Raw genomic sequence first — 25,237 nt, forward strand, 5'->3', positions numbered from 1 at the left:
GAGTGTTCTCTAAGCTTACCTAGTTTAAAATATGATATATAAACAGGGTAGAGTTAGAGGTTGCTCGAGCTAGCTAGGTGAAGTCATGCGATACTAGTAGCTAAAGATTTATAACCGGGGTGTAAACATGCCATTTTATAGGATAGGAAAGATGTAATAGGTTGTGTATTTGTCCACAAGGTATGAGGTATACGTAATTTGATAAATATCCGTGGTCTAGTCAACGACAGCATTATACATAACGTATTAGTTATACGACTAGACTGTTTTGTTGATACATATTTGGATGTCGACACACATTACATTTCAAGAATTCTCGGGATTTTTTAAATAGGATTGTTTAAGCTTGAGCTCAGCCTCTTGGAATATCTATTATCTAACTATTTAGAATAAACCATCAGAATTAATTTTCTTACCGCTGAGCGTCATTCTTCAATATCGCATGGCTCAGTTTGCTGTTTACGTCTCACGAAAATGTATTACTCTCTAGTAAGTAGCGGGCTACTATATCACTGATTTGTGTTACCAACAACGAAAAACAAAGACAATGAAGAAATACTTGTATTTAGTATGAAGGTTGATATCGATAACAGATCTTTGTTTAAAACTTGTAAATTTGTATTAGTAAATGATGTTGTTTCAATTCATCTTGGTATCTTAATAGTTGCTATTCATGCGTTGTTTGTACCATGTGCTTGTATTGTTATAAGAACAAAACGTGGTGAGCAGTAAAACATGGTTCATTGTAATAATCTTCAAACTTCGGTCACAATTTTAAAACTACAATGGGTACCAGTAGCGTAATCAATCAGAGTACGATTTTCTAGTTATATCATACTATGTATCTTCTTTTTATTTCAACATTAAAGTCAGAACGTTCTTTTCACAAATCTACGTGTCTGCCTTACAATGGTTAACTTTTGTTGTGCATTGTTGTCTGTATCAGTTCTCATGATCGATTCCCGTCGGTGGGCCCACTGGGCTATTTCTATTTACAGCCAGTGCACCACGACTGGTATATCAAAGGCCGTGGTATGTACTATCCTGTCTATGGGATGGTGCATATAAAAGATCCCTTGCTACTAATGAAAAAACGTAGCGTGTTTCCTCCGTTTCCAAATGTTTGACATCCAATAGCCGATGATTAATAAATCAGTGTGTTCTAGTAGTGTCGTTAAACAAAACAAACTTTAAACTTTAACAGTTCTCGTGTTTATTTTTGCATAATTTTATGTTTCATGATTAAATAGCAACGTTAACTCTGCCACCCAATATGGGAAACAGCAACTCCAAGGATAGCGACGAGGACTACCAGTTTGAAGATGGCGGCTATTGCTACCACGAGAAGGTGTTACAGGAGGCCCTGGAACCTCTAACAGATACACCCACACAGGAAGAAACTAATGCTGGTAACATGGTGAACGATCTTACAACAAACAATGGGAATGATGAAAACGAAAAACTAGAACATACGGGAGTATATAACCTCATGCAGGAAGAAACCAGTGCTGGTAACATGCTGATCGATCTTACAACAAACAATGGGAATGATGAAAACCAAAAACTAGAACATACGGGAGTATATAACCTCATGCAGGAAGAAACCAGTGCTGGTAACATGCTGATCGATCTTACAACAAACAATGGGAATGATGAAAACCAAAAACTAGAACATACGGGAGTATATAACCTCATGCAGGAAGAAACCAGTGCTGGTAACATGCTGATCGATCTTACAACAAACAATGGGAATGATGAAAACGAAAAACTAGAACATACGGGAGTATATAACCTCATGCAGGAAGAAACCAGTGCTGGTAACAAGCTGATCAATCTTACAACAAACAATGGGAATGATGAAAACGAAAAACTAGAACATACGGGAGTATATAACCTCATGCAGGAAGAAACCAGTGCTGGTAACATGCTGATCAATCTTACAACAAACAATGGGAATGATGAAAACGAAAAACTAGAACATACAGGAGTATATAACCTCATGCAGGAAGAAAGAAACCAGTGCTGGTAACATGCTGATCAATCTTACAACAAACAATGGGAATGATGAAAACGAAAAACTAGAACATACGGGAGTATATAACCTCATGCAGGAAGAAACCAGTGCTGGTAACATGCTGATCAATCTTACAACAAACAATGGGAATGATGAAAACGAAAAACTAGAACATACGGGAGTATATAACCTCATGCAGGAAGAAACCAGTGCTGGTAACATGCTGATCAATCTTACAACAAACAATGGGAATGATGAAAACGAAAAACTAGAATATACGGGAGTATATAACCTCATGCAGGAAGAAACCAGTGCTGGTAACATGCTGATCGATCTTACAACAAACAATGGGTATGATGAAAACGAAAAACTAGAACATACAGGAGTATATAACCTCATGCAGGAAGAAAGAAACAAGTGCTGGTAACAAGCTGATCAATCTTACAACAAACAATGGGAATGATGAAAACGAAAAACTAGAACATACGGGAGTATATAACCTCATGCAGGAAGAAACCAGTGCTGGTAACATGCTGATCGATCTTACAACAAACAATGGGAATGATGAAAACGAAAAACTAGAACATACGGGAGTATATAACCTCATGCAGGAAGAAACCAGTGCTGGTAACATGCTGATCAATCTTACAACAAACAATGGGAATGATGAAAACGAAAAACTAGAACATACAGGAGTATATAACCTCATGCAGGAAGAAAGAAACCAGTGCTGGTAACAAGCTGATCAATCTTACAACAAACAATGGGAATGATGAAAACGAAAAAACTAGAACATACAGGAGTATATAACCTCATGCAGGAAGAAAGAAACCAGTGCTGGTAACAAGCTGATCAATCTTACAACAAACAATGGGAATGATGAAAACGAAAAACTAGAACATACGGGAGTATATAACCTCATGCAGGAAGAAACCAGTGCTGGTAACATGCTGATCAATCTTACAACAAACAATGGGAATGATGAAAACGAAAAACTAGAACATACAGGAGTATATAACCTCATGCAGGAAGAAAGAAACCAGTGCTGGTAACATGCTGATCAATCTTACAACAAACAATGGGAATGATGAAAACGAAAAACTAGAACATACGGGAGTATATAACCTCATGCAGGAAGAAACCAGTGCTGGTAACAAGCTGATCAATCTTACAACAAACAATGGGAATGATGAAAACGAAAAACTAGAACATACAGGAGTATATAACCTCATGCAGGAAGAAAGAAACCAGTGCTGGTAACATGCTGATCGATCTTACAACAAACAATGGGAATGATGAAAACGAAAAACTAGAACATACAGGAGTATATAACCTCATGCAGGAAGAAAGAAACCAGTGCTGGTAACAAGCTGATCAATCTTACAACAAACAATGGGAATGATGAAAACGAAAAACTAGAACATACGGGAGTATATAACCTCATGCAGGAAGAAACCAGTGCTGGTAACATGCTGATCGATCTTACAACAAACAATGGGAATGATGAAAACGAAAAACTGGAACATACAGGAGTATATAACCTCATGCAGGAAGAAAGAAACCAGTGCTGGTAACAAGCTGATCAATCTTACAACAAACAATGGGAATGATGAAAACGAAAAACTAGAACATACAGGAGTATATAACCTCATGCAGGAAGAAAGAAACCAGTGCTGGTAACAAGCTGATCAATCTTACAACAAACAATGGGAATGATGAAAACGAAAAACTAGAACATACGGGAGTATATAACCTCATGCAGGAAGAAACCAGTGCTGGTAACATGCTGATCAATCTTACAACAAACAATGGGAATGATGAAAACGAAAAACTAGAACATACAGGAGTATATAACCTCATGAAGGAAGAAAGAAACCAGTGCTGGTAACATGCTGATCAATCTTACAACAAACAATGGGAATGATGAAAACGAAAAACTAGAACATACGGGAGTATATAACCTCATGCAGGAAGAAACCAGTGCTGGTAACAAGCTGATCAATCTTACAACAAACAATGGGAATGATGAAAACGAAAAACTAGAACATACAGGAGTATATAACCTCATGCAGGAAGAAAGAAACCAGTGCTGGTAACAAGCTGATCAATCTTACAACAAACAATGGGAATGATGAAAACGAAAAACTAGAACATACGGGAGTATATAACCTCATGCAGGAAGAAACCAGTGCTGGTAACATGCTGATCAATCTTACAACAAACAATGGGAATGATGAAAACGAAAAACTAGAACATACGGGAGTATATAACCTCATGCAGGAAGAAACCAGTGCTGGTAACATGCTGATCAATCTTACAACAAACAATGGGAAAGATGAAAACGATAAACTAGAACATACGGGAGTATATAACCTCATGCAGGAAGAAACCAGTGCTGGTAACATGCTGATCGATCTTACAACAAACAATGGGAAAGATGAAAACGATAAACTAGAACATACGGGAGTATATAACCTCATGCAGGAAGAAACCAGTGCTGGTAACAAGCTGATCAATCTTACAACAAACAAAGGGAAAGATGAAAACGATAAACTAGAACATACGGGAGTATACAACCTCATGCAGGAAGAAACCAGTGCTGGTAACAAGCTGATCAACCTTACAACAAACAATGGGAATGATGAAAACGAAAAACTAGAACATACAGGAGTATATAACCTCATGCAGGAAGAAACCAGTGCTGGTAACATGCTGATCAATCTTACAACAAACAATGGGAATGATGAAAACGAAAAACTAGAACATACGGGAGTATATAACCTCATGCAGGAAGAAACCAGTGCTGGTAACATGCTGATCGATCTTACAACAAACAATGGGAAAGATGAAAACGATAAACTAGAACATACGGGAGTATATAACCTCATGCAGGAAGAAACCAGTGCTGGTAACAAGCTGATCAATCTTACAACAAACAATGGGAAAGATGAAAACGATAAACTAGAACATACGGGAGTATATAACCTCATGCAGGAAGAAACCAGTGCTGGTAACAAGCTGATCAATCTTACAACAAACAATGGGAATGATGAAAACGAAAAACTAGAACATACAGGAGTATATAACCTCATGCAGGAAGAAACCAGTGCTGGTAACATGCTGATCAATCTTACAACAAACAATGGGAATGATGAAAACGAAAAACTAGAACATACGGGAGTATATAACCTCATGCAGGAAAAAACCAGTGCTGGTAACATGCTGATCAATCTTACAACAAACGATGGGAATGATGAAAACGAAAAACTAGAACATACGGGAGTATATAACCTCATGCAGGAAGAAACCAATGCTGGTAACATGCTGATCGATCTTACAACAAACAATGGGAATGATGAAAACGAAAAACTAGAACATACAGGAGTATATAACCTCATGCAGGAAGAAAGAAACAAGTGCTGGTAACAAGCTGATCAATCTTACAACAAACAATGGGAATGATGAAAACGAAAAACTAGAACATACGGGAGTATATAACCACATGCAGGAAGAAACCAGTGCTGGTAACATGCTGATCAATCTTACAACAAACAATGGGAAAGATGAAAACGATAAACTAGAACATACGGGAGTATATAACCTCATGCAGGAAGAAACCAGTGCTGGTAACATGCTGATCGATCTTACAACAAACAATGGGAAAGATGAAAACGATAAACTAGAACATACGGGAGTATATAACCTCATGCAGGAAGAAACCAGTGCTGGTAACAAGCTGATCGATCTTACAACAAACAATGGGAATGATGAAAACGAAAAACTAGAACATACGGGAGTATATAACCTCATGCAGGAAGAAACCAGTGCTGGTAACATGCTGATCAATCTTACAACAAACAATGGGAATGATGAAAACGAAAAACTAGAACATACAGGAGTATATAACCTCATGCAGGAAGAAATCAGTGCTGGTAACAAGCTGATCGATCTTACAACAAACAATGGGAAAGATGAAAACGATAAACTAGAACATACGGGAGTATATAACCTCATGCAGGAGAAAAACAATTCAAGAGTGTACGACGTGGAATCAAATAATACGGTGACTGATAATGAAACAAATGTACGTAATAAAAATGATGGAAATGGTTATGCAAATAAACTGAAATCGCAGAGTGATTCAAAATCGTTAGGTGATTCGAGTAGAAAACAAATAAAAAGGCAGATAACAGATGTAGAAACGAAAGTTATTGTTAAAAATAAAAAACCTAAACTGTCAGTGTTGAAACAAAAGTCGGGTGAGAGGTTGATTGTAAAGTTTCCAATAATGGACAGACACCGACAAAAGCGCGTCAATGACTCCCGAAAACCAAACAAGAATGATTCTTCTTCAGGAATGGATACTGGTATGTCGGCCAGTGGAGGCACTTCCACATCCTTGGTATGGACAGCTGTAAAAATACCAGCTCACTTGCAGGATGGCAAAGATGGTGAAAGAAATCCAGTGACTCTGTCATGTCCAATAAATGTTCCCAAACAACTGATACGAAGAAAACTGCTTCAAGATAAGTGAATCAACACTGAGCACAGATTATCAAGTTCTTCCAATGATTAAACATTAGAAATCACATTGTGTGTGTGTATGTGTGTGTGCGTGCGTGCGTGTGTGCGTCTGTGTGTCTGTTCGTGGTATGTGGGCCTATGGTAAATGGATAAAAATGGAAGCTTTGTGATATTTCAGGTAGAAATAAAAAAGGGAGATTGATCCTGTGATCATCATTTCAGTTAGGCAGTTCCGCAGTCTTATAAAAATCGGCTCACCTGGTCTAACTGAGCCGATTTAATCAGATTGAGTTTCAAAACTTAGCTAGTGTGGTGAAAAATACTGCAGGACGACCAAGCAGAATGGTTCAATAAATCTGAACAAAAAAACTATTATCCATGATCAAAGAAAGAAAGAAAGAAATATTTAATTTAACGACGCACTTTACGGTTATATGGCGTCAGACATATGGTTAAGGACCACACAGATATTGAGAGAGGAAAAGATAGGGTAGTACATACCACGGCCTTTGATATACCAGTCGTGGTGCACTGACTGAAACATAAAATAGCCCACTGGGCCCACCGACGGGGATCGATCCCACACCGACCGCGCATCGAGCGAGTGCTGTACCACTGGGCTACGTCCCGCCCCTCCGTGATCAAGACCCCCATCTCTGCAAAATGCAGCCGAATCGGCATTTGTCAAAATAGTGGTCGCTGAATCTCTATCTAGTGCCTCGTCTGTAGAAGGACAGCCACTTCCGTGGAGATACTTTACTGGAGAATATATCCTTTTGACTAGTTTACTGATGAAAAACAATATTTAATCTTACAACACCAATCAACATGGAGTCTGATAACGTCCTTGTTCACAATACAAAGGAAAAAAGTTAATAATCCGATACTAGTATTTCATTAAAAAAATTAACCTTCAAGACTACGAACTGGTCACTGTCATTTCCTGTCTGAAGCTGGTAGACAACAATCGTCCATGCCAAACAAAGCTAGGTTAAAGCACTGACCGAACGAAGCAACATTGACCGAGACAGACTTGATTATGTAGTAGTCCTTTTCAACACAACCAGACTCCCAAGTCTAAAGCGTGATCAAATATGTATCATGAATGCAGAACATGCTATGCAATTAAAATAAAAATCATCTATATTGTTTGTAACCGTGAATCTTGTTTGCAGTTAGCAATAGACTATAGTGGTGACCAACATGTTCAGTGTTTAACAGTTTGCAGCTTTTTTGCTCTTACAAAAATAACCAGAACAATTGTGTTGTTCAGATCATTCCGTACGTTTATTAGAATTATTATGTACAGACATATTTACAATTAAATATACACAAAAAGAAAAACGAGAGTAATAATGTGATTTTCATGTTACATCTACTTGCCTTATCTCAGATAAATGGCCCTGCTTATACAATGTACTTCAATTAGCAGCAAGGGATCTTTTATATGCACCATCCCAAAGACAAGGTAGCACATACCACGGCCTTTGTTATACCAGTCATGGTGCACTGGCTGGAACGAGTCTGTGATGACATGTCAGGATTGACATTTAGCAATAGCAATGCTACTACATGTGTCTGGATAGTTTACCTACTCTTCGGTTCACACCAAGTAAAGACTCCAGGTTCCATATCTACAGGTCCAAACAGACTGATTATCCAGGAGTCCTCTATAAGCAAAATTCTCACGTTACTGGTGATAAACAATAATCAGATATGATATATCAGATAATTAGAGAATATCATTTGTATCAAAGAACAAAGGTTTGAACAAGCACTATACAATGTTGTTAGAGGATCATGTTCCTTATTTATCATGAATCAATAGGTGGTAAATTATCATCAATCAATGGGTATACTTACCTTTGTTTGACATCCAATAGCTGGATGAGTATTTTTGTGTTAGGGTGTCATTAAACATTCCTTCGAATTAAACAGGTGGTACATTATCATCAATCAATGAATATGAGCCAGTGAAACCATTTAGCACCGACATTTTTACATTTGCGGTCCATATCACAGAATCAATCTATGTTAACTTTTTAGTTTAACAATACAGACCTGTGTCGTGTGTGTGTGTGTGTGTGTGTGTGTGTGCGAGTGTGTGTGTATGTGTATGTGCGTGTGTGTGGTGTATGTGTATGTGCGTGTGTGTGTGTGGTGTGTGTGTATGTGCGTGTGTGTGTGTGTGTGCGTGTGTGTGTGTTTGTAATCCTTGTAGGGGACGCAGGTCCTCCGCTCAGATTCCTACGGGCCTCTTGTATCGTGTATTGTTAAAATGGAGATTTTCTTTTAATTTAGTCATTAAAGTTTTGAGATTTATGTCGTTTGGTTTTTAATTGTTTTTTATTTTGTATTTCAACTGGTAAATAGTTTTATTCCATTCAAAACTATCTTAGATGTTTTACTTTTTGCTCATACTAGTTTCAGTATATATTCAGATACGTATCTAGGATTTGACAAACGAGGAAAGGAGGTTATGTTAAAATTCTTAAAATAATGCATTGCTGAACGGTATGCAGTCTCCAAAAGTCCAAATCCACGGCTTTCTAGACGGTTCGTCCTCTGGACAATTCGTCCACAGACAATTTGTCCACCTGGTTCGAACAGTTTGTTCACTATATTTTCAGAGAACTTGACGATTTGTCCACGGTACCTATTCAAAGGGAATTTCAAACAATTTTGTCATTTTATCACATTGAATTCAAAGCCAGTCATCAATACTTTTTATTATATTATTTCAAAGCAAATAAAAATCAACACCGTTTGAGTCAATTAATTCAATCACACACACACACACACACACACACACACACACACATATATATATATATATATATATATATATATATATATATATATATATATATAATGTTTTAAATTTAATTTTGAATAAACATTTGTTGATAAAGTAGAGACTAAAAGAAGAATGTTAGCGTTTAAAATGTTACTAAAATTCTCGTCACATTTTTCGATAATCCTACGTCATATTTTAAGAAGATCTTAGTTGAAGTCTCCTAATACGATAATGTTATTACCCGTATTTCAATATTTCTATCTAGGCGTGTTTCTGTTATACATATAATATCACAGTCACAAAGTTCAATATGTATAAAATCAACTTTGTTTCGTTTATTTTGTGCGTGATCAAAATATACGACAAAGTAATGGGGGAACGAAGTGTCCAGAAGTAATGTTTGGTAGTGGACGAATTTATTGTTTGTAGACGAATTGTCCAGACAACGAACCAGCCGCATTGGTCGTGGACGAATTGTCTCCATTGCATCGGTGGACACATTTCCGGTGGACGAATTGTCTCCAGTGCATCGGTGGACAAATTTCCGGTGGACGAATTGTCCAGAGGACAAACCAGCCGCATTCCAATCCACGCACTAGGGTGCATACTACCAAATCAAATCCCATAGACGACAATAGTAACATAGTGTTTTCCCTAGCTTGTTTTAGCATGGTGCAGCATCATGCCTCAATAGTCTAGCACCATCTTGCCTTAATTCTCACCATGCTGCCCTGAGATTAAACAAGCCTTTTTCACTAATTAATTCTAAAATTGCCTTTATAAAACACCCCAAAAAGATATTATTAATTAATAACATATGACTTTTATATCTTTTGCCATTCATTTATTAAAGCAAGCACAAATTACATTAATGTTTATTTCAATTAATTTTTGTGTATTTTTAATGAAAAACAAGTGTCCCGAAAATGTTGAAAATGCCCCAAAAGTGGTCTACCATGCCTTGCCTAATTTCTAGGGAAATCACTATAACATATGTGGTTAAAACTCCTACCTACAGCGTATCAATCGACATAAACGCCACGGATATAAATACTACCACCCCTCATCCTTAATGTGAATCAGAAAAAATGGGTGGGAAGGGGGGGGGGGGGGTCCAGCTGCTCATTTCTGAGATAACGGGTAGCGTCTATGACTACACTAGTTCTACATAAAATTCGAGTACTTTTTTTTTTACAGATACCCCATACAGTGGTACTAGATGAAATACAATTGCATAAATTTTTTGCCCAGATGAAACAATTATTTTTACAACCAACACACTCACATTTATCACCAATCACAGGACTTGTGGTGTTCACTTCTCTATCAATTGACCCAGCCGGAAGTTATTTGCTTTAGCACTACCATTAGATGGAATAGTTTTGACGTTGTAGGCTATAATAATATATATACATGTATTTAATTAATATCACGCACATTGAACGCAGGCAGATAGCAGCGAAAATAGGTCAATATATACATTACTAGGAAGTACTGCGTTGTCTACTTTCATTTTCTCAACATTCCCCGAATTGATTAGTAGGTAAGAAAACATTTCATTTTTTCGACAAACTATATATACTAGTAAATATTATATTCAGTAAAATTAAGATAATGAACTAAATATGATCTTTGAGTGTTCTTTAATCTTACCTAGTTTAAAATAGGCATGTAAACAGGGTAGAGTTAGAGGTCGCTCAATACTCAGTCATGCGATACTAGTAGCTAAAGATTTATAACCGGGGTATAAACATGCCATTTTATAGTGTATGAAAGATGTAATATATTTGTCGACAGGGTATGAGGTATACATAATTTGACAAATATCCGTGGTTTAGTCAACGACAGCATTATACTAACGTATTAGTTATACGACTGGACTGTTTCGTTGATACATATTTGGATGTCCACACACATTACATTTCAAGAATTCTCGGGAGTTTTTAAACAGGCTAGATTTGTTTAGGCTGCAGTTCCGCCTGTTTACGTTTCACGAAAATGTATTACTCTCTAATAAGTAGCAGGCTACTATATCATTGATTTGTGGTACCAACAACGAAAAACAAAGACAATGAAGAAATACTTGTATTTAGTATGAAGGTTGATATCGATAACAGATCACAGATCATTGTTTAAAACTTGTAAATTTGTATTAGTAAATGATGTTATAGTATGCTAAGACAAGCTTGTTACTTTTAATAATGTTTGAATCCATCTTGGTATCTTAATAGTTGCTATTCATGCGTTGTTTGTACCATGTGCTTGTATTGTTATAAGAACAAAACGTGGTGAGCAGTAAAACATGGTTCATTGTAATAATCTTCAAACTTCGGTCACAATTTTAAAACTACAATGAGTACCAGTAGCGTAATCAATCAGAGTACGATTTTATATCTTTTTATATCAACATTAAAGTCAGAACGTTCTTTTCACAAATCTACGTGTCTGCCTTACATTGGTTAACTTTTGTTCTGCATTGTTGTCTGTATCAGTTCTCGTGATCGATTCCTGTCGGTGGGCCCATTGGGCTATTTCTATTTACAGCCAGTGCACCACGACTGGTATATCAAAGGCCGTAGCATGTGCTATCCTGTCTATGGGATGGTGCATATAAAAGATCCCTTGCTACTAATGAAAAAAACGTAGCGTGTTTCCTCTGTTTACAAATTTTGACATTCAACAGCCGATGATTAATAAATCAGTGTGTTCTAGTGGTGTCGTTAAACAAAACACACTTTAAACTTTAACTGTTCTCGTGTTTGTTTGCATAATTTCATGTTTCGTTCAGTTGATCTTCTGTCATATTTGTTTCTTTTAGACGATTAAATAGCAACGTTAACTCTGCCACCCAATATGGGAAACAGCAACTCCAAGGATAGCGACGAGGACTGCCAGTTTGAAGATGGCGGCTATTGCTACCACGAGAAGGTGTTACAGGAGGCTCTGGAACCTCTAACAGATACACCCACACAGGAAGAAACTAATGCTGGTAACATGGTGAACGATCTTACAACAAACAATGGGAATGATGAAAACGAAAAACTAGAACATACGGGAGTATATAACCTCATGCAGGAAGAAACCAGTGCTGGTAACAAGCTGATCGATCTTACAACAAACAATGGGAAAGATGAAAACGATAAACTAGAACATACGGGAGTATATAACCTCATGCAGGAAGAAATCAGTGCTGGTAACATGCTGATCGATCTTACAACAAACAATGGGAATGATGAAAACGAAAAACTAGAACATACATTAGTAGGTAACCTTATGCAGGAGAAAACCAATTCAAGAGACATAGTGTACGACGCGGAATCAAATATTACTGTGACTAATAATGAAACAAATGTGCGTAATAAAAATGATGGAAATGGTTATGCAAATAAACTGAAAACGCAGAGTGATTCAAAATCGTTAGGTGATTCGAATAGAAAACAAATAAGAAGGCAGATAACTCATGTAGAAACGAAAGCTATTGTTAAAAATAAAAAACCTAAACTGTCAGTGTCGAAACAAAAGTCGGGTGAGAGATTGATTGTAAAGTTTCCAATAATGGACAGACACCGACAAAAACACGCCAATGACTCCCGAAAACCAAACAAGAATGATTCTTCTTCAAGAATGGATACTGGTATGTCGGCCGGTGGAGGCACTTCCACATCCTTGGTATGGACAGCTGTAAAAATACCAGCTCATTTGCAGGATGGCAAAGATGGTGAAAGAAATCCAGTGACTGTGTCACGTCCAATAAATGTTCCCAAACAACTGATACGAAGAAAACTGCTTCAAGATAAGTGAATCAACACTGAGCACCGATTATCAAGTTCTTCCAATGAGTAAACATTAGAAATCACATTGTGTGTGTATGCGTGTGTGTGAGTTCGTGGTGTGTAGGCCTACGGTAAATGCCTAAAAATGGAAGCTTTGTGATATTTCAGGTAGAAATAAAAAAGAAGAAAAAAGTCCATTTAGGGAGGTTGATCCTGTGACCAACAACACCTTAGGTGAGCATGCTACAACTGAACTACGTCGACTTTAATTCTGCCTAGGAATATTCAGCTTTTAAAAATGCTAATGGATTTGTCATTCCGTTTTGGCAGGAGAAAACTAACCAAAGAAGAACGCAATATGGGAAAGCCTGTAATTTTTAAAATATCCAAGAAAAAAAATGTATATCATCATTTCAGTTAGGTAATTCTGCAGTCTCATTATAATCGGCTCACCTGGTCTAACTGAGCCGATTTAATCAGATCGAGTTTCAAAACTGAGCTAGTGTGGTGAAAAATATCGCAGGACTACCAAGCAGAATGGTTTCATAAATCCGAACACAAAAAAAACTATTATCCGTGATAAAGACCCCCCCCCCCCACACACACACACACACACACACACAAAACATCTATGTACAATGCAGCCGAATCGGTATTTGTTAAAATAGTGGTCGCTTCCGTGAATCTCTATCTAGTGCCTCGTCTGTAGGACAGCCACTTCCGTGGAGATACTCTACTGAAAAATACATCCTTTTAACTTTACTGATGAAAACCAATATTTAATCTTACAACACCAATCAACTGATAACGTCCTTGTTCACAATACAAAGGAAAAAAGTTAATAATCCGATACTAGTATTTCATTTTAAAAAAATTAACCTTCAAGACTACGAACTGGTCACTGCCATTTCCTGTCTTAAGCTGGTAGACAACAATCGTCCATGCCAAACGAAGCTAGGTTAAAGCACTGACCGAACGAAGCAACATTTCCTGTCTGAAGCTGGTAGACAACAATCGTCCATGCCAAACGAAGCTAGGTTAAAGCACTGACCGAACGAAGCAACATTTCCTGTCTGGAGCTGGTAGACAACAATCGTCCATGCCAAACGAAGCTAGGTTAAAGCACTGGCCGAACGAAGCAACATTTCCTGTCTGGAGCTGGTAGACAACAATCGTCCATGCCAAACGAAGCTAGGTTAAAGCACTGGCCAAACGAAGCAACATTGGCCGAGACAGACTTGATTATGTAGTAGTCCTTTTCAACACAACCAGACTCCCAAGTCTAAAGCGTGATCAACCATGTATCATGAACGCAGAACATGCTATACAATTAAAATAAAAATCATCTATATTGTTTGTAACCGTGAATCTTGTTTGCAGTTAGCAATAGACTATAGTGGTGACCAGCATGTTCAGTGTTTAACACTATGCAGCTTTTCTGCTCTTACATAAATAACCAGAACAATTGTGTCGTTCAAATCATTCCTTACGTTTATTAGCATTATTATGTACAGACATATTTACAAATAAATATACACAAAAAGAAAAACGAGAGTAATAATGTGATTTTCATGTTACATCTACTTGCCTTATCTCAGATAAATGGCCCTGCTTATACAATGTACTACATGTATATCGAATAGATCTAATACACTCGTCTAGTTGCATGTCTTACTAAATATGTGGTTTTTATTATTATTATTATTATTATTATATATATATATATATATATATATATATATATATATATATATATTATTGTCCAATCATAATCGTAATACCACATAAACATTAAAAACAATTATTGTACCTATAATCCACTCTGTTATTTTTCTCATCAAGTTGTCCACAATTTAAACGGATCACCCACATATAACACACGACATTGGACTGTATTCCATGATTGGCAAACACTCTGCACTTCCAACTGCTGTATAAATTAGTCAACTCCCGATACTTATTTACGGTTATATGGCATCAGACATATGATTAAGGACCACACAGATACTGAGAGAGGAAACCCGCTGTCACTACTTCATGGGCTACTCTTTTTAATTAGCAGCAAGGGATCTTTTATATGCACCATCCCAAAGACAAGGTAGTACATACCACGGCCTTTGGTATACCAGTCATGGTGCACTGGCTGGAACGAGTCTGTGATGACATGTCAGGATTGACATTTAGCAATAGCAATGCTACTACATGTGTCTGGATAGTTTACCTACTCTTCGGTTCACACCAAGTAAAGACTCCAGGTTCCACATCTACAGGTCCAAACAGACTGATTATCCAGGAGTCCTCTATAAGCAAAATTCTCACATTACTGGTGATAAACAATAATCAGATATGATATATCAGATAATGAGAGAATATCATTTGTATCAAAGAATAAAGGTTTAAACAAGCACTATACAATGTTGTTAGAGGATCATGTTCCTTATTTATCATGAATCAACAGGTGGTAAATTATCATCAATCAATGGGTATACTTACCTTTGTTTGACATCCAATAGCTAGATGAGTATTTTTGTGTTAGGGTGTCATTAAACATTCCTTCGAATTAAACAGGTGGTACATTATCATCAATCAATCAATCTGAGCCAGTGAAACCATTTAGCACCGACATTTTTACATTTGGTCTATATATCACAGAATCAATCTATGTTAACTCTTTAGTTTCACAATACAGAAGTCACAAAGAAAGACCGAATTATTGCTCAAGCACTACTTGTCAGAAAAGAAATATCACTCAACATTCTGACACTACTTGTAAAACAGAGACAGCATTGGTGATTAGCATGTCAATTTTAGATGTACATTACACAGAAGATGACTGATAAGTTACAAAATGAGCATGTGTTCATTATCTGAAGAAAGGCTGCGGCATCCCACCCATGGATGTAGGGTAGGGTGCAGTGCTAGCTCCCATCCACTGGCTAGCAGGTTGTGTCGCCGACTGGGTTTGGACGTTTCTCATATTCCTCACTAACTCTGTCATTTTCTCCACTTTGATTCGACGGGCGTGTGCTAGTGACCTCAAAGGGAGATAATCTGTCATGAAGGTATCCACAGACACTTCCTTTTTACAGAAACTATCAGCCAAATTCTGCAAAACAAAAAGTTTAGAAATAAATCATTTTTGACACGCATTTTGAGAGTATTACTAAAACAATATACAACCCATACCGGCCCCACAAATCTCCTAAGTTTGGGAGCCATAAATCTCCATTAAAGTCAAACTTGATCTTTGACAGTTGGGAAACAGTTCAGTATTGCATCACAATTTGCTATGCAAGTTTCAGAGATGGCTACACAATATTAAAACATAAAACAGTAGTTGCTGAACAATTTTCAACTGATTTTAGACATATCGCTAATCAAGAGTTTGAAAACAAAAAGTTCCCTGATGTCAGTACATGATAAAGTTAGACAAAAAATTTCAGCTCAATATCTAGAGGCATTCCGAAAAAAAAAGTCTGAAAACAATATGTTCATATCTTAAGTTCAAGGGCCATAACTCTGTGAAAATAGGTAAATCACCAGGAAAGTCAAACCAGGGGCCTAATTCACTAAACTCTCGCACCTTTGCGATCTCGCAGTGCAATGCTAAAAGACTTTGCAAAGAGGATGCTTTGTTGTCTAGCAGAGCCTAAGAGAGCTTTGTGAATTAGGACCCTGATTTGTAACATGATAAAGCTATACACAAAATGTCAGATCAATATCTTGAGGCATTATATAAAAAAAAAGATTTGAAAACCTATATGCAATACAGACGAACATGAAACCTATAGTCTCCTCTGGTTGGATCGGTAAGAGAGTAATAAATGCAATTCCTAACTGTTTTTATCAGCTGTGAAGTATTCACAATTAAAGTTTAAATCATACGAGTTAATAGGACAGCATTGCGCCAGTTTACTTGTACGTCTGATGGAAAACTGCAAGAAAACTGTAGAAGCTTAAAATATCATGTCCCCTGCATCTGTGACACCTGGAGATATAATGGGGCATTGTATTCCACCTTCTTGTTTAAACATTTGCTTGAATTTGGTTATTATGATCTTAGAATTGACAAGCTGGTATTATCTGCCTCAACCTCTCAACTAAGCATCATCTTTGGCCGAGTACAAGTAGCATGGTATAACATGTTTTACTTTCTCACCTCAGACTTTTCTTCTGCTACAGCTGATTCTGTCTGCAGTAGAGCCAAAGTGGTGTCCAACGACTGCGCACTGAAGTGTGTATCTGGAAAACAGGGTTATATTACAGGACATACTACTTTCTAGTCAACACGAGCAACAGGGGCTCCCCGACAATCATATAGCATAGTGGTCCAATACATCTTAAGGATATAAAGGCTCATATAGATTGGATGCAGCACACGTACGTCGGGTGCATCTGCAGCTTGCATTTTGGGCAAATATACTACATACAATTTTTTCACTGAGGCTGGCCACATGTATTTTGCAATCACATGCATAGTCTAGACACTCTTATTCAAACTAATGTATTTTGTTTTCTTCTTAGCAAACAAACGCATGTATGCGCTGCATCCAATGGTGAAAGTACCTGATATCAATTGACCATGGGTGTCTCGCCCAATTTTATCGATGGCTGAATAAAGTTATGCCTACATGCAACATACAGTGCAGCAGGAAGTAAAACACTTAATAATACTGATGCTTATTAAATAACAATACAGATTAACGACCTGTAAAGAAATACTACAAGCACTGGTTAACATGGTTACCTAGTTGGGCAGAGTCCTTGGCAAGGTTCATCTTGAGCGTGTTTACATCCTCATTTAACGTGGCTACCTCCCGTTTTAACTGAGTGAACTGTGGCTCCAGAGAAAGATTGTGTTCAGCAAGACTCTTGTTACTGGCAAACACTGTGTCTCGCTCAACTTGAAGTCGCTTCACCTGACACAAACAACAACAATATTACTTCAAGGTATGTTTCAAGTTTTAATATCACCATCACCAATTTTACACTATACGGGAAAGTAGGAAGGCTTTCTGACAGAAACTAATTTCAGAATATATATCTTCAGGCATTCAAAAAGTCAGGAAAATAAATTTTCAAGGGCCATAACTCTGTACAAAAAAAAGGGTAAATCGTCATGAAAGTCAAACTTAATTCATAACAGAATATGATAAAGCTATTCACAAAATTTGAAGTCAATATCATGAGGTGTTGCCAAAACAAAAGTTGTGGAAAATGGGGTTTTTGCCAACTCTGTCAAATATGGAAAATCATCCTGAAAGTCGGACATGATCTGTAACAGTACATGATAAAGCTATGTACACAAAATTTCAGCTCAATACTGTGAGGCTTTGTAAAAAGTAAGTCTGAAAAACTAATTTTCAAATCTCCGTTCAACTCTGTCAGAAATGGGTAAACCATCATAAAAGTCAAACTTGATCTATAATAGTACATTATAAATCCATGCACAAAATTTCTTTCAGCTCAATATTTTGAAACAACAGAAAAATGTTTAGGAAAATAAATGTCCATATCTCATTAGTACAAGCGCTATATTGCTGTCAAAAATGGGTAAATCATCACGAAAGTCCAACTTGATCTGTAATAGTATATATATATACAAAGCTATACACAAACTTTCAACTCAATATTTCAAGGCATTGTCAAAAAAATATCTGGAAAACTATAAGTGGGACAGATGGATGGACAGACAGAATAATAATTTTCAAGGAAATTCTCTACAAATCTAAAAATTGGCTAAACTAAAATTTGTTCTGGTGTCAGCCCTGATACAATTCAGTTTACTTCATTGTTTACTTATGTAATTTATCTGTAAACTATTTACTGTGGGGCAGGATGTAGCCCAGTGGTAAGGCGCTCGCTTGATGTGTGGTCAGTTTGGGATCGATCCCTGTCAGTGGGCCCACTGACCTATTTCTCATTCCAGCCAGTGCACCACGTCTGGTATATCAAAGGATGTGGTATGTGCTATCCTGTCTGTGGGATGGTGCACATATAACATGACTTGCTACTAATGGAATAATGTAGTGGGTTTCCTCTCTCAGACTATATGTCATAATTACCAAACGTTTGACATCAGATGATTAATAAATCAATGCGCTCTAATGGCATTGTTAAACAAAACAAACCGTAATTTTGTATTTACTATGCAATATACCTGATTAACATCTGTTATGAGTTCATTCAGCTTCGTATCATCATTAACCAGTTTCTCCAGATCGTCTTTCTCGAGAAATCTCACAAGTGCCAGTGCTTCTTCCTCGTCATAGTGCAGGGACTGTGAGGAGCCACCTCCGCCACCACGATGCTGCAGTGAATACCCACTATACATCTTGTAGATATACAGCTGAAAATTACACACAATAATCAAAACAATTAAAATTTAGTTTTTAATAATGCACTAATTAAATAATGGTGATTACAGAGTGGACGATCATCTGACATTACGTCACGATATAGGTCAGCAACCATAAAAAACTTCTGTCAAAGTTTGCTTCAAAGCTTAGCGGAATGTGGGTGTTGTCAGGTTTCTTTCTGTAGTGTGTATTTATGATTAATATTTGGATTCTCTTTGAAAAGTTGAAAATTATCAATGTAAAGGTATTTGATGTCAAACACAGCATTGTTGTGGTATTAGAGTGGGAATCTTTGACTACTCTTTTGTGGGAAGCAATTGCGAAAATATTACATAGCTTGGTCTCTGAATGTAATGAGAGCATCATAACCATCCAAATGTCAGTCTATATAGTCCGTCCCACAGAGAATACCTTTTTTTCATGCTATGAAATTACTACAAATTATTTATTTATGAGCCAATTGATTTGAAAATTCTAAAATTGCACACAAAAATTGTATTTTATGTTATTTCCAAAACACTTTTACTTTTCATCTTATGTCAAACCAAACTGAAATTATTTAAAAAAAAAAAATCATAGAATGATGGGATGGACTATAGTTATTTTACAGCAGGACTTCTAGATTATGGTTAGTAAATAACTACTATTGCCATCCCCGACGGGTATTGTAAAAAAAGTGTCAAATGTTGCAGTTAAGTCTATTTTGTAAATATGAATATCCTTCCCACAAGCCAAATGTTAGTGTTTTTAAGCTCTTTAGGTGACATATCTGATTATTATTATTATTTAGTAAAATTGTATTAACTTAATGTAAAGTAGGGCTAGTGAATTTTTAATCGTGGCTAGTACATTTTTTAAATCACTGATCCCATGGCTAGTGGATTTTGTAAAAATTCTAGAAGCCCTGCTTACAGTCCGAGTTCTCGGCCTACGGTCGACGACAGTCACTTTTCGCACCCTTGTTTTGGGTTCGTACACAATAAATATAGCATATCTTACTGTAATTTCACTTGAAATCCATATTTCGTAAAAAGTACAATTGTTTAATAACAAGATTTTCTTCAAACACATTCAGATGTATTAGTAATGTTCAAACAAAAAAATTTCAATAGAAAGTTTGCATTGGAATTTTTCCAGCATTCTTAAAACGGAAACGTCATGTACCAATCCTTGGCTTTTGAAAAACAAAGGTGAGTGGAAAATCGCACACCTCAAAATGCTTAGGCGAGTGAAAAATTGCACTCATCAAAATGCTAAGGCGAGTGAAAATCAAGCATTATTAATTTATGAAGTAATAGGTACATGTAAATGCAGAGACATATGTTGCAAAAATTAACCAATAAACCAATGTTTTCTTCTAAGTTCTAATTTTATGTTGTTTTGTTCATTAGTCTAAGCTGTCTTCTTTTCTCTTTCAGGAATGGAGTTATAATTTATTAAAAAGTTACAGGAGTAGTAAGTACTATAGAAATATAATTATGACATGTATACACTGATGCAGACTATTTAATTTTTTAAATTACAATATGTGCTATTCAGATAATTTGATGCACACAATTATATATATATATATACCTATTCAGTGTTAGATGGTTTGATAAACGTGCAGCTAAACATATATAGGAATCAACTTGTCTTGAATTTCATTATTATGTACAACAAACATGATTAGGATAGTTGGGATGGGGAAAAAACCCACTGGTTCTGAGGTCGTGGTTCATGAACTACGACCCAAGCATCTCAGGTGTGCACTACTGACTCATATTATTAAAACATTTTTTTAAATAACTTGTGAAACGTAGGCCTACAATTACTTCAATTAATAGTGTTGGTTGGGACATTGACATTCACGTGGCATTTTTAATTCAACAATTACGCAACCAGTCTCCCTCCCTTAACATTTTGTAACACGTCATTTGACATACCCCTACAAGTTACGAACAGCTCTGACAGCGTTACGTCATTGATCAAGAACGGCCTCAATGTTGTTGATAAATACATAAATACAAACTCTGACAAAATCTGTCATTATAAAGGATTTTATTCCAAACATGGAATTCCATAATAAAGACAATAAAAAAAACCCATAATTTTAGACACCATCATCAATGTGTAATAAGTTATCGAGTAGACCAGCGTGTGTGTTGAGAATTCCAAGAGTAAAAATAATCTGACCGCAATAGCTCTGATTGGTCAATATACCACAGAGTACTGCGCATCAAATCATGTTCCAGTCACATGGTCTGTGACTTTCTAACAAACGAAACAAAAATCAAATAGTCGGCAATGATCATTGATTACTGTTACTATAGTGTGTACATATATGCATATATAAATAACATATGCGCATTCATTAACCTCTGGCTGAAATCAAATATTTAAATGAAGCTTTATTTGATTTTTTTTTTTAAGATGAAAAAGAAAAATAATAGATGTAAACAAATACCTAGGCTTATTTCTACATACCTATTATCATTTCTTTTCCTTTTATTTATTATTCCGTCTAAATTACATTTCTTTCTTTTTTTAAAGAAAGTATAAAATTACACTATTGCCATTTTCGGGACCTCAAGTAACGTTTATAGGCTAACAGTTATGAACTAATCGAGACAATTTTACCGACTTCGCTGATTTCCGTAATGAGTTCATTTGTGTAGGCTATAGAAGCCACTATTTAATTCAATCCCTTTTCTCTTTTTGTCATAATTATATGAACAGTATAAATGAGTTATCCTTATCAGACGTTGTGATGTATTAGCTTACAAAAGTGGACTGTTTCTAATTAATAATAAATTAAATAGGCAAAGAAGTTTTGATCGGATTGGTATGTCTTCGAAGATGTCTTATTAAAGCTGTGTTTTCAGATTTGTATTACAAAGATAAGTACCAGTCATAGTTTAAAATCTTGCATGAACACTACCGTTCTCGTAACATTTGTTTCTGGTATTATTAAACGGATCTTTCTATCAGCTACATAGTTGCAATCAATATACAAAATTATTTTACGTGCACTGTTTGTTAAGTGTAACTTGCATTATTTTTCACACCTGCCAGAATGAAATTATGTGCGCTGTACGAGCGCGATCGCACCCGCGCACCTTAAAAAGCAAGGTCTGATGTACCCAGTGTATGGTTATTGTAAGCAGTAAGGCGATTCAAAGTGACGTCATTGGAATACTGACGTCATTCAAATTCAAAATTAGCTGTATTATTACAATGCTTTGCCACATTAAAATAAAAACTGGTCTACTAACCTTGACCCCTGTCAAATTTCTATAACAAGTGGACAATGTTGTTAACAGGTTGGTATTTCTTTATTTTTCATAATTCTGGACAAAATATTAATTTTAAGTGTCAAAAGATGAAAGAAATAAAAAGTACCTTTTGTCAAATATATCATATCAAAAAATTACCGTTGGATATGTTTTATTTACTGTGTACGAAGCCAAAACAAGGGTGCAAAAAGTGACTGTTGTCACCTTAGTACAGACTTTAAACAAATTCTAATATAATAAATATTTTTTTAATTTGTTAGGTGGAAAATAAGGATGGCTTCCCTTTTTTTTTTAAACATAATGGCTAATTGTTAATGTGGTTAAAAACATATTTAGTATGGCAAAATGAATAAGAATATGAGCGGGAAATAGATCACGAAAACTAAATACTAACGAAATTAGATTAAGAGACAATACTATTAGGTCACGTAGACATGTTTAGACGTTTTGTTGCAAAATAATAATATCTGAAACTACAAGAACAAATTGTAATCATACACGTACATTACCAATTTAAATTAGTATTCGATGTTTTGTAATCGCTGAAATGAATCATTGTTCCATTAATAAATCTTCCGCCATATACCCCTCTTTTGGTGTAATTTCGTCCGCTGGATGGCGCTCCAATAAAACACGTCTGAGGGTTTTGTTTTATTTGCAAAGCCGAATATAATATTTCCGTTTTAAACACTTTGATTTACTAATAATAAACCAGTGGAATGCAATCCAAACCTAGGTGTTCTGACTAATAAACTTTTTTTAACGATTAAAATCACATAGTAGATATATATATATTTTTTAGAATATCAGTGTGTATATTCAATGCGTTTCTGGTTGGCCTAATTAAGCTAATACAAATAAAATGAAGTTTGACCTAATACAAACACTATGGCAATCAAAAACACATCTTAGTCATCTATGCAACAACAAAAAACCCCAAAAATTACATTTAATATTTAATTTTAGTCATTAGTTGACATCTCAACAATGGCAACAAACTCAGGACAGTCCCTTTAAACATACATAGTTAGATATTAACTACATAATCATTTCATTTATCCCTTCATATCGGATTTTGAACATATTTTGATTAATTACCATTAAATTTGTAAAAAAAAAAATTGTCTTTTTGGTTCTGTTCTTTGTAAACATTTAAAATATACTAACAGTATAACGTAAAAATCTCGATTGATACGCGGTCGGTCTAGGAGCGATCCTCGTCTGCGAGTCCATTGGGTTATTTCTGGTTCCAGCCAGTTCCCCACGACTGGTTTATCAAATGCCGTGGTATATGCCATCTTGTCTGTGGAATGGTGCATATAAAAGATCTCTTGCTACTAATGGTAAAATGTAGCGGGTTTCCTCTCTAAGACTATATGTGAAATTATCAAATGTTTGACATCCAATAGCCGATGACTAATAAATCAATGTGCTCTGTTGGTGTCGTTAAACAAAACAAACTTTAACGTTGTCATCTTGACATAAACAAACACGGGCCGAAAGTTTTGGCTGGACGTCGTTGCGTGGTGCACGTTCCTATACTGCTGACATTTCATTTCATTTCAACTTATTTTCATTCTTATATCCAATTAAGGTTCAAGCACGCTGTTCTGGGCACACACCTCAGCTATCTGGGCTGTCTGTCCAGGACAGTGGGTTAGTGGTTAGTGAGAGAGAAGAGGATGTAGTGGCCTTACACCTACCCATTGAGCCCTTAAAGGTAGGGTCAACTCATACAAGAGCCTTATGTGTTGGAAAGATGCATACCCGGACCACCAACACATACTGACACTTTAGCAAATGAAAAACGCGTAATTTTAGAGTTAATAAAAAAAACCATGATTATCCCTGCTAACTGGGGGCAGCCATTTTGTTTCGTTTTTGTTACGTCCGGTGGGATAGCTTGGGGCGAAGTGACGTCAGCTCCTGACCATCTCCTGTATGCACAGTGTAAACAAAAGCAGTAATTTTCGACAAGGCGCTTCTCTTTGATCAACCTGACTTGTAAAACAGCATAAATGACGTACTAATATAATAAACTATTTAACTAAATATATTTCAAGTTGCATTAACGGAACAAAATGGGGTTATAGTATTTTTCTCTGTTAAATAATCCAAAGGAAACATGTACACTATTAGGCCAGTTGATGTGCTACGTTGGAGCAAAAACGACAATCCACGATACCCAAGTGATAATTTTCTTTTCTTTGGAACTACGTAATTGGTCAGTTCTGTGGTTTTAGATGGTAAAAGTCTACTTAATCAATAGTTTTACAGAATTATTTACATTATGTCCATTACCATTTTAGGGGCGACAGGTAATATTCCACAATACCGGTATGTATTTTTGTTTCTAGACAGCGTCAATTAATTGGCTTGTCTGGTTACCAATCAAATACACACCTGCCAATCACGAATCACAGGTAGAAGCAACTAACAGCATAGACCAATTAACTAAGAAAACATTCCGTGTATCATTTCAGTACGTAGGTTAA

At 36.2% G+C, this 25,237-nt stretch overlaps 3 protein-coding genes across 3 annotated transcripts; 2 read left to right on the forward strand and 1 right to left on the reverse strand.

Annotated features, from left to right (window-relative positions):
* Positions 1-4,186: 4,186 nt before the first annotated feature.
* On the forward strand, positions 4,187-5,440 carry LOC121368932 (putative uncharacterized protein DDB_G0286901). Its single transcript, XM_041493696.1, has one exon. The coding sequence runs from the start codon at positions 4,187-4,189 to the stop codon at positions 5,438-5,440; it is 1,254 nt and encodes a 417-aa protein (XP_041349630.1).
* Positions 5,441-10,682: 5,242 nt separating this feature from the next.
* Positions 10,683-14,851, forward strand: LOC121369328. Its single transcript, XM_041494317.1, has 2 exons — positions 10,683-10,878; positions 12,154-14,851. Exon 2 carries the CDS (start codon positions 12,189-12,191, stop codon positions 13,134-13,136), a length of 948 nt encoding a protein of 315 aa, XP_041350251.1. The 5' UTR covers positions 10,683-10,878; positions 12,154-12,188; the 3' UTR covers positions 13,137-14,851.
* Positions 14,586-23,349, reverse strand: LOC121369329 (vacuolar protein sorting-associated protein 37B-like). The gene is made up of 5 exons (XM_041494318.1): positions 23,247-23,349; positions 19,269-19,457; positions 17,856-18,027; positions 17,268-17,350; positions 14,586-16,214 (listed from the first exon to the last, which is right to left on the reverse strand). The coding sequence occupies exons 2-5, from the start codon at positions 19,440-19,442 to the stop codon at positions 15,972-15,974; spliced, it is 672 nt and encodes a 223-aa protein (XP_041350252.1). The 5' UTR covers positions 19,443-19,457; positions 23,247-23,349; the 3' UTR covers positions 14,586-15,971.
* Between the last annotated feature and the right edge of the window lie 1,888 nt (positions 23,350-25,237).

The sequence above is a fragment of the Gigantopelta aegis genome, chromosome 3 (assembly GCF_016097555.1).
Source record: "Gigantopelta aegis isolate Gae_Host chromosome 3, Gae_host_genome, whole genome shotgun sequence".
NCBI classification, from domain to species: domain Eukaryota; kingdom Metazoa; phylum Mollusca; class Gastropoda; order Neomphalida; family Peltospiridae; genus Gigantopelta; species Gigantopelta aegis.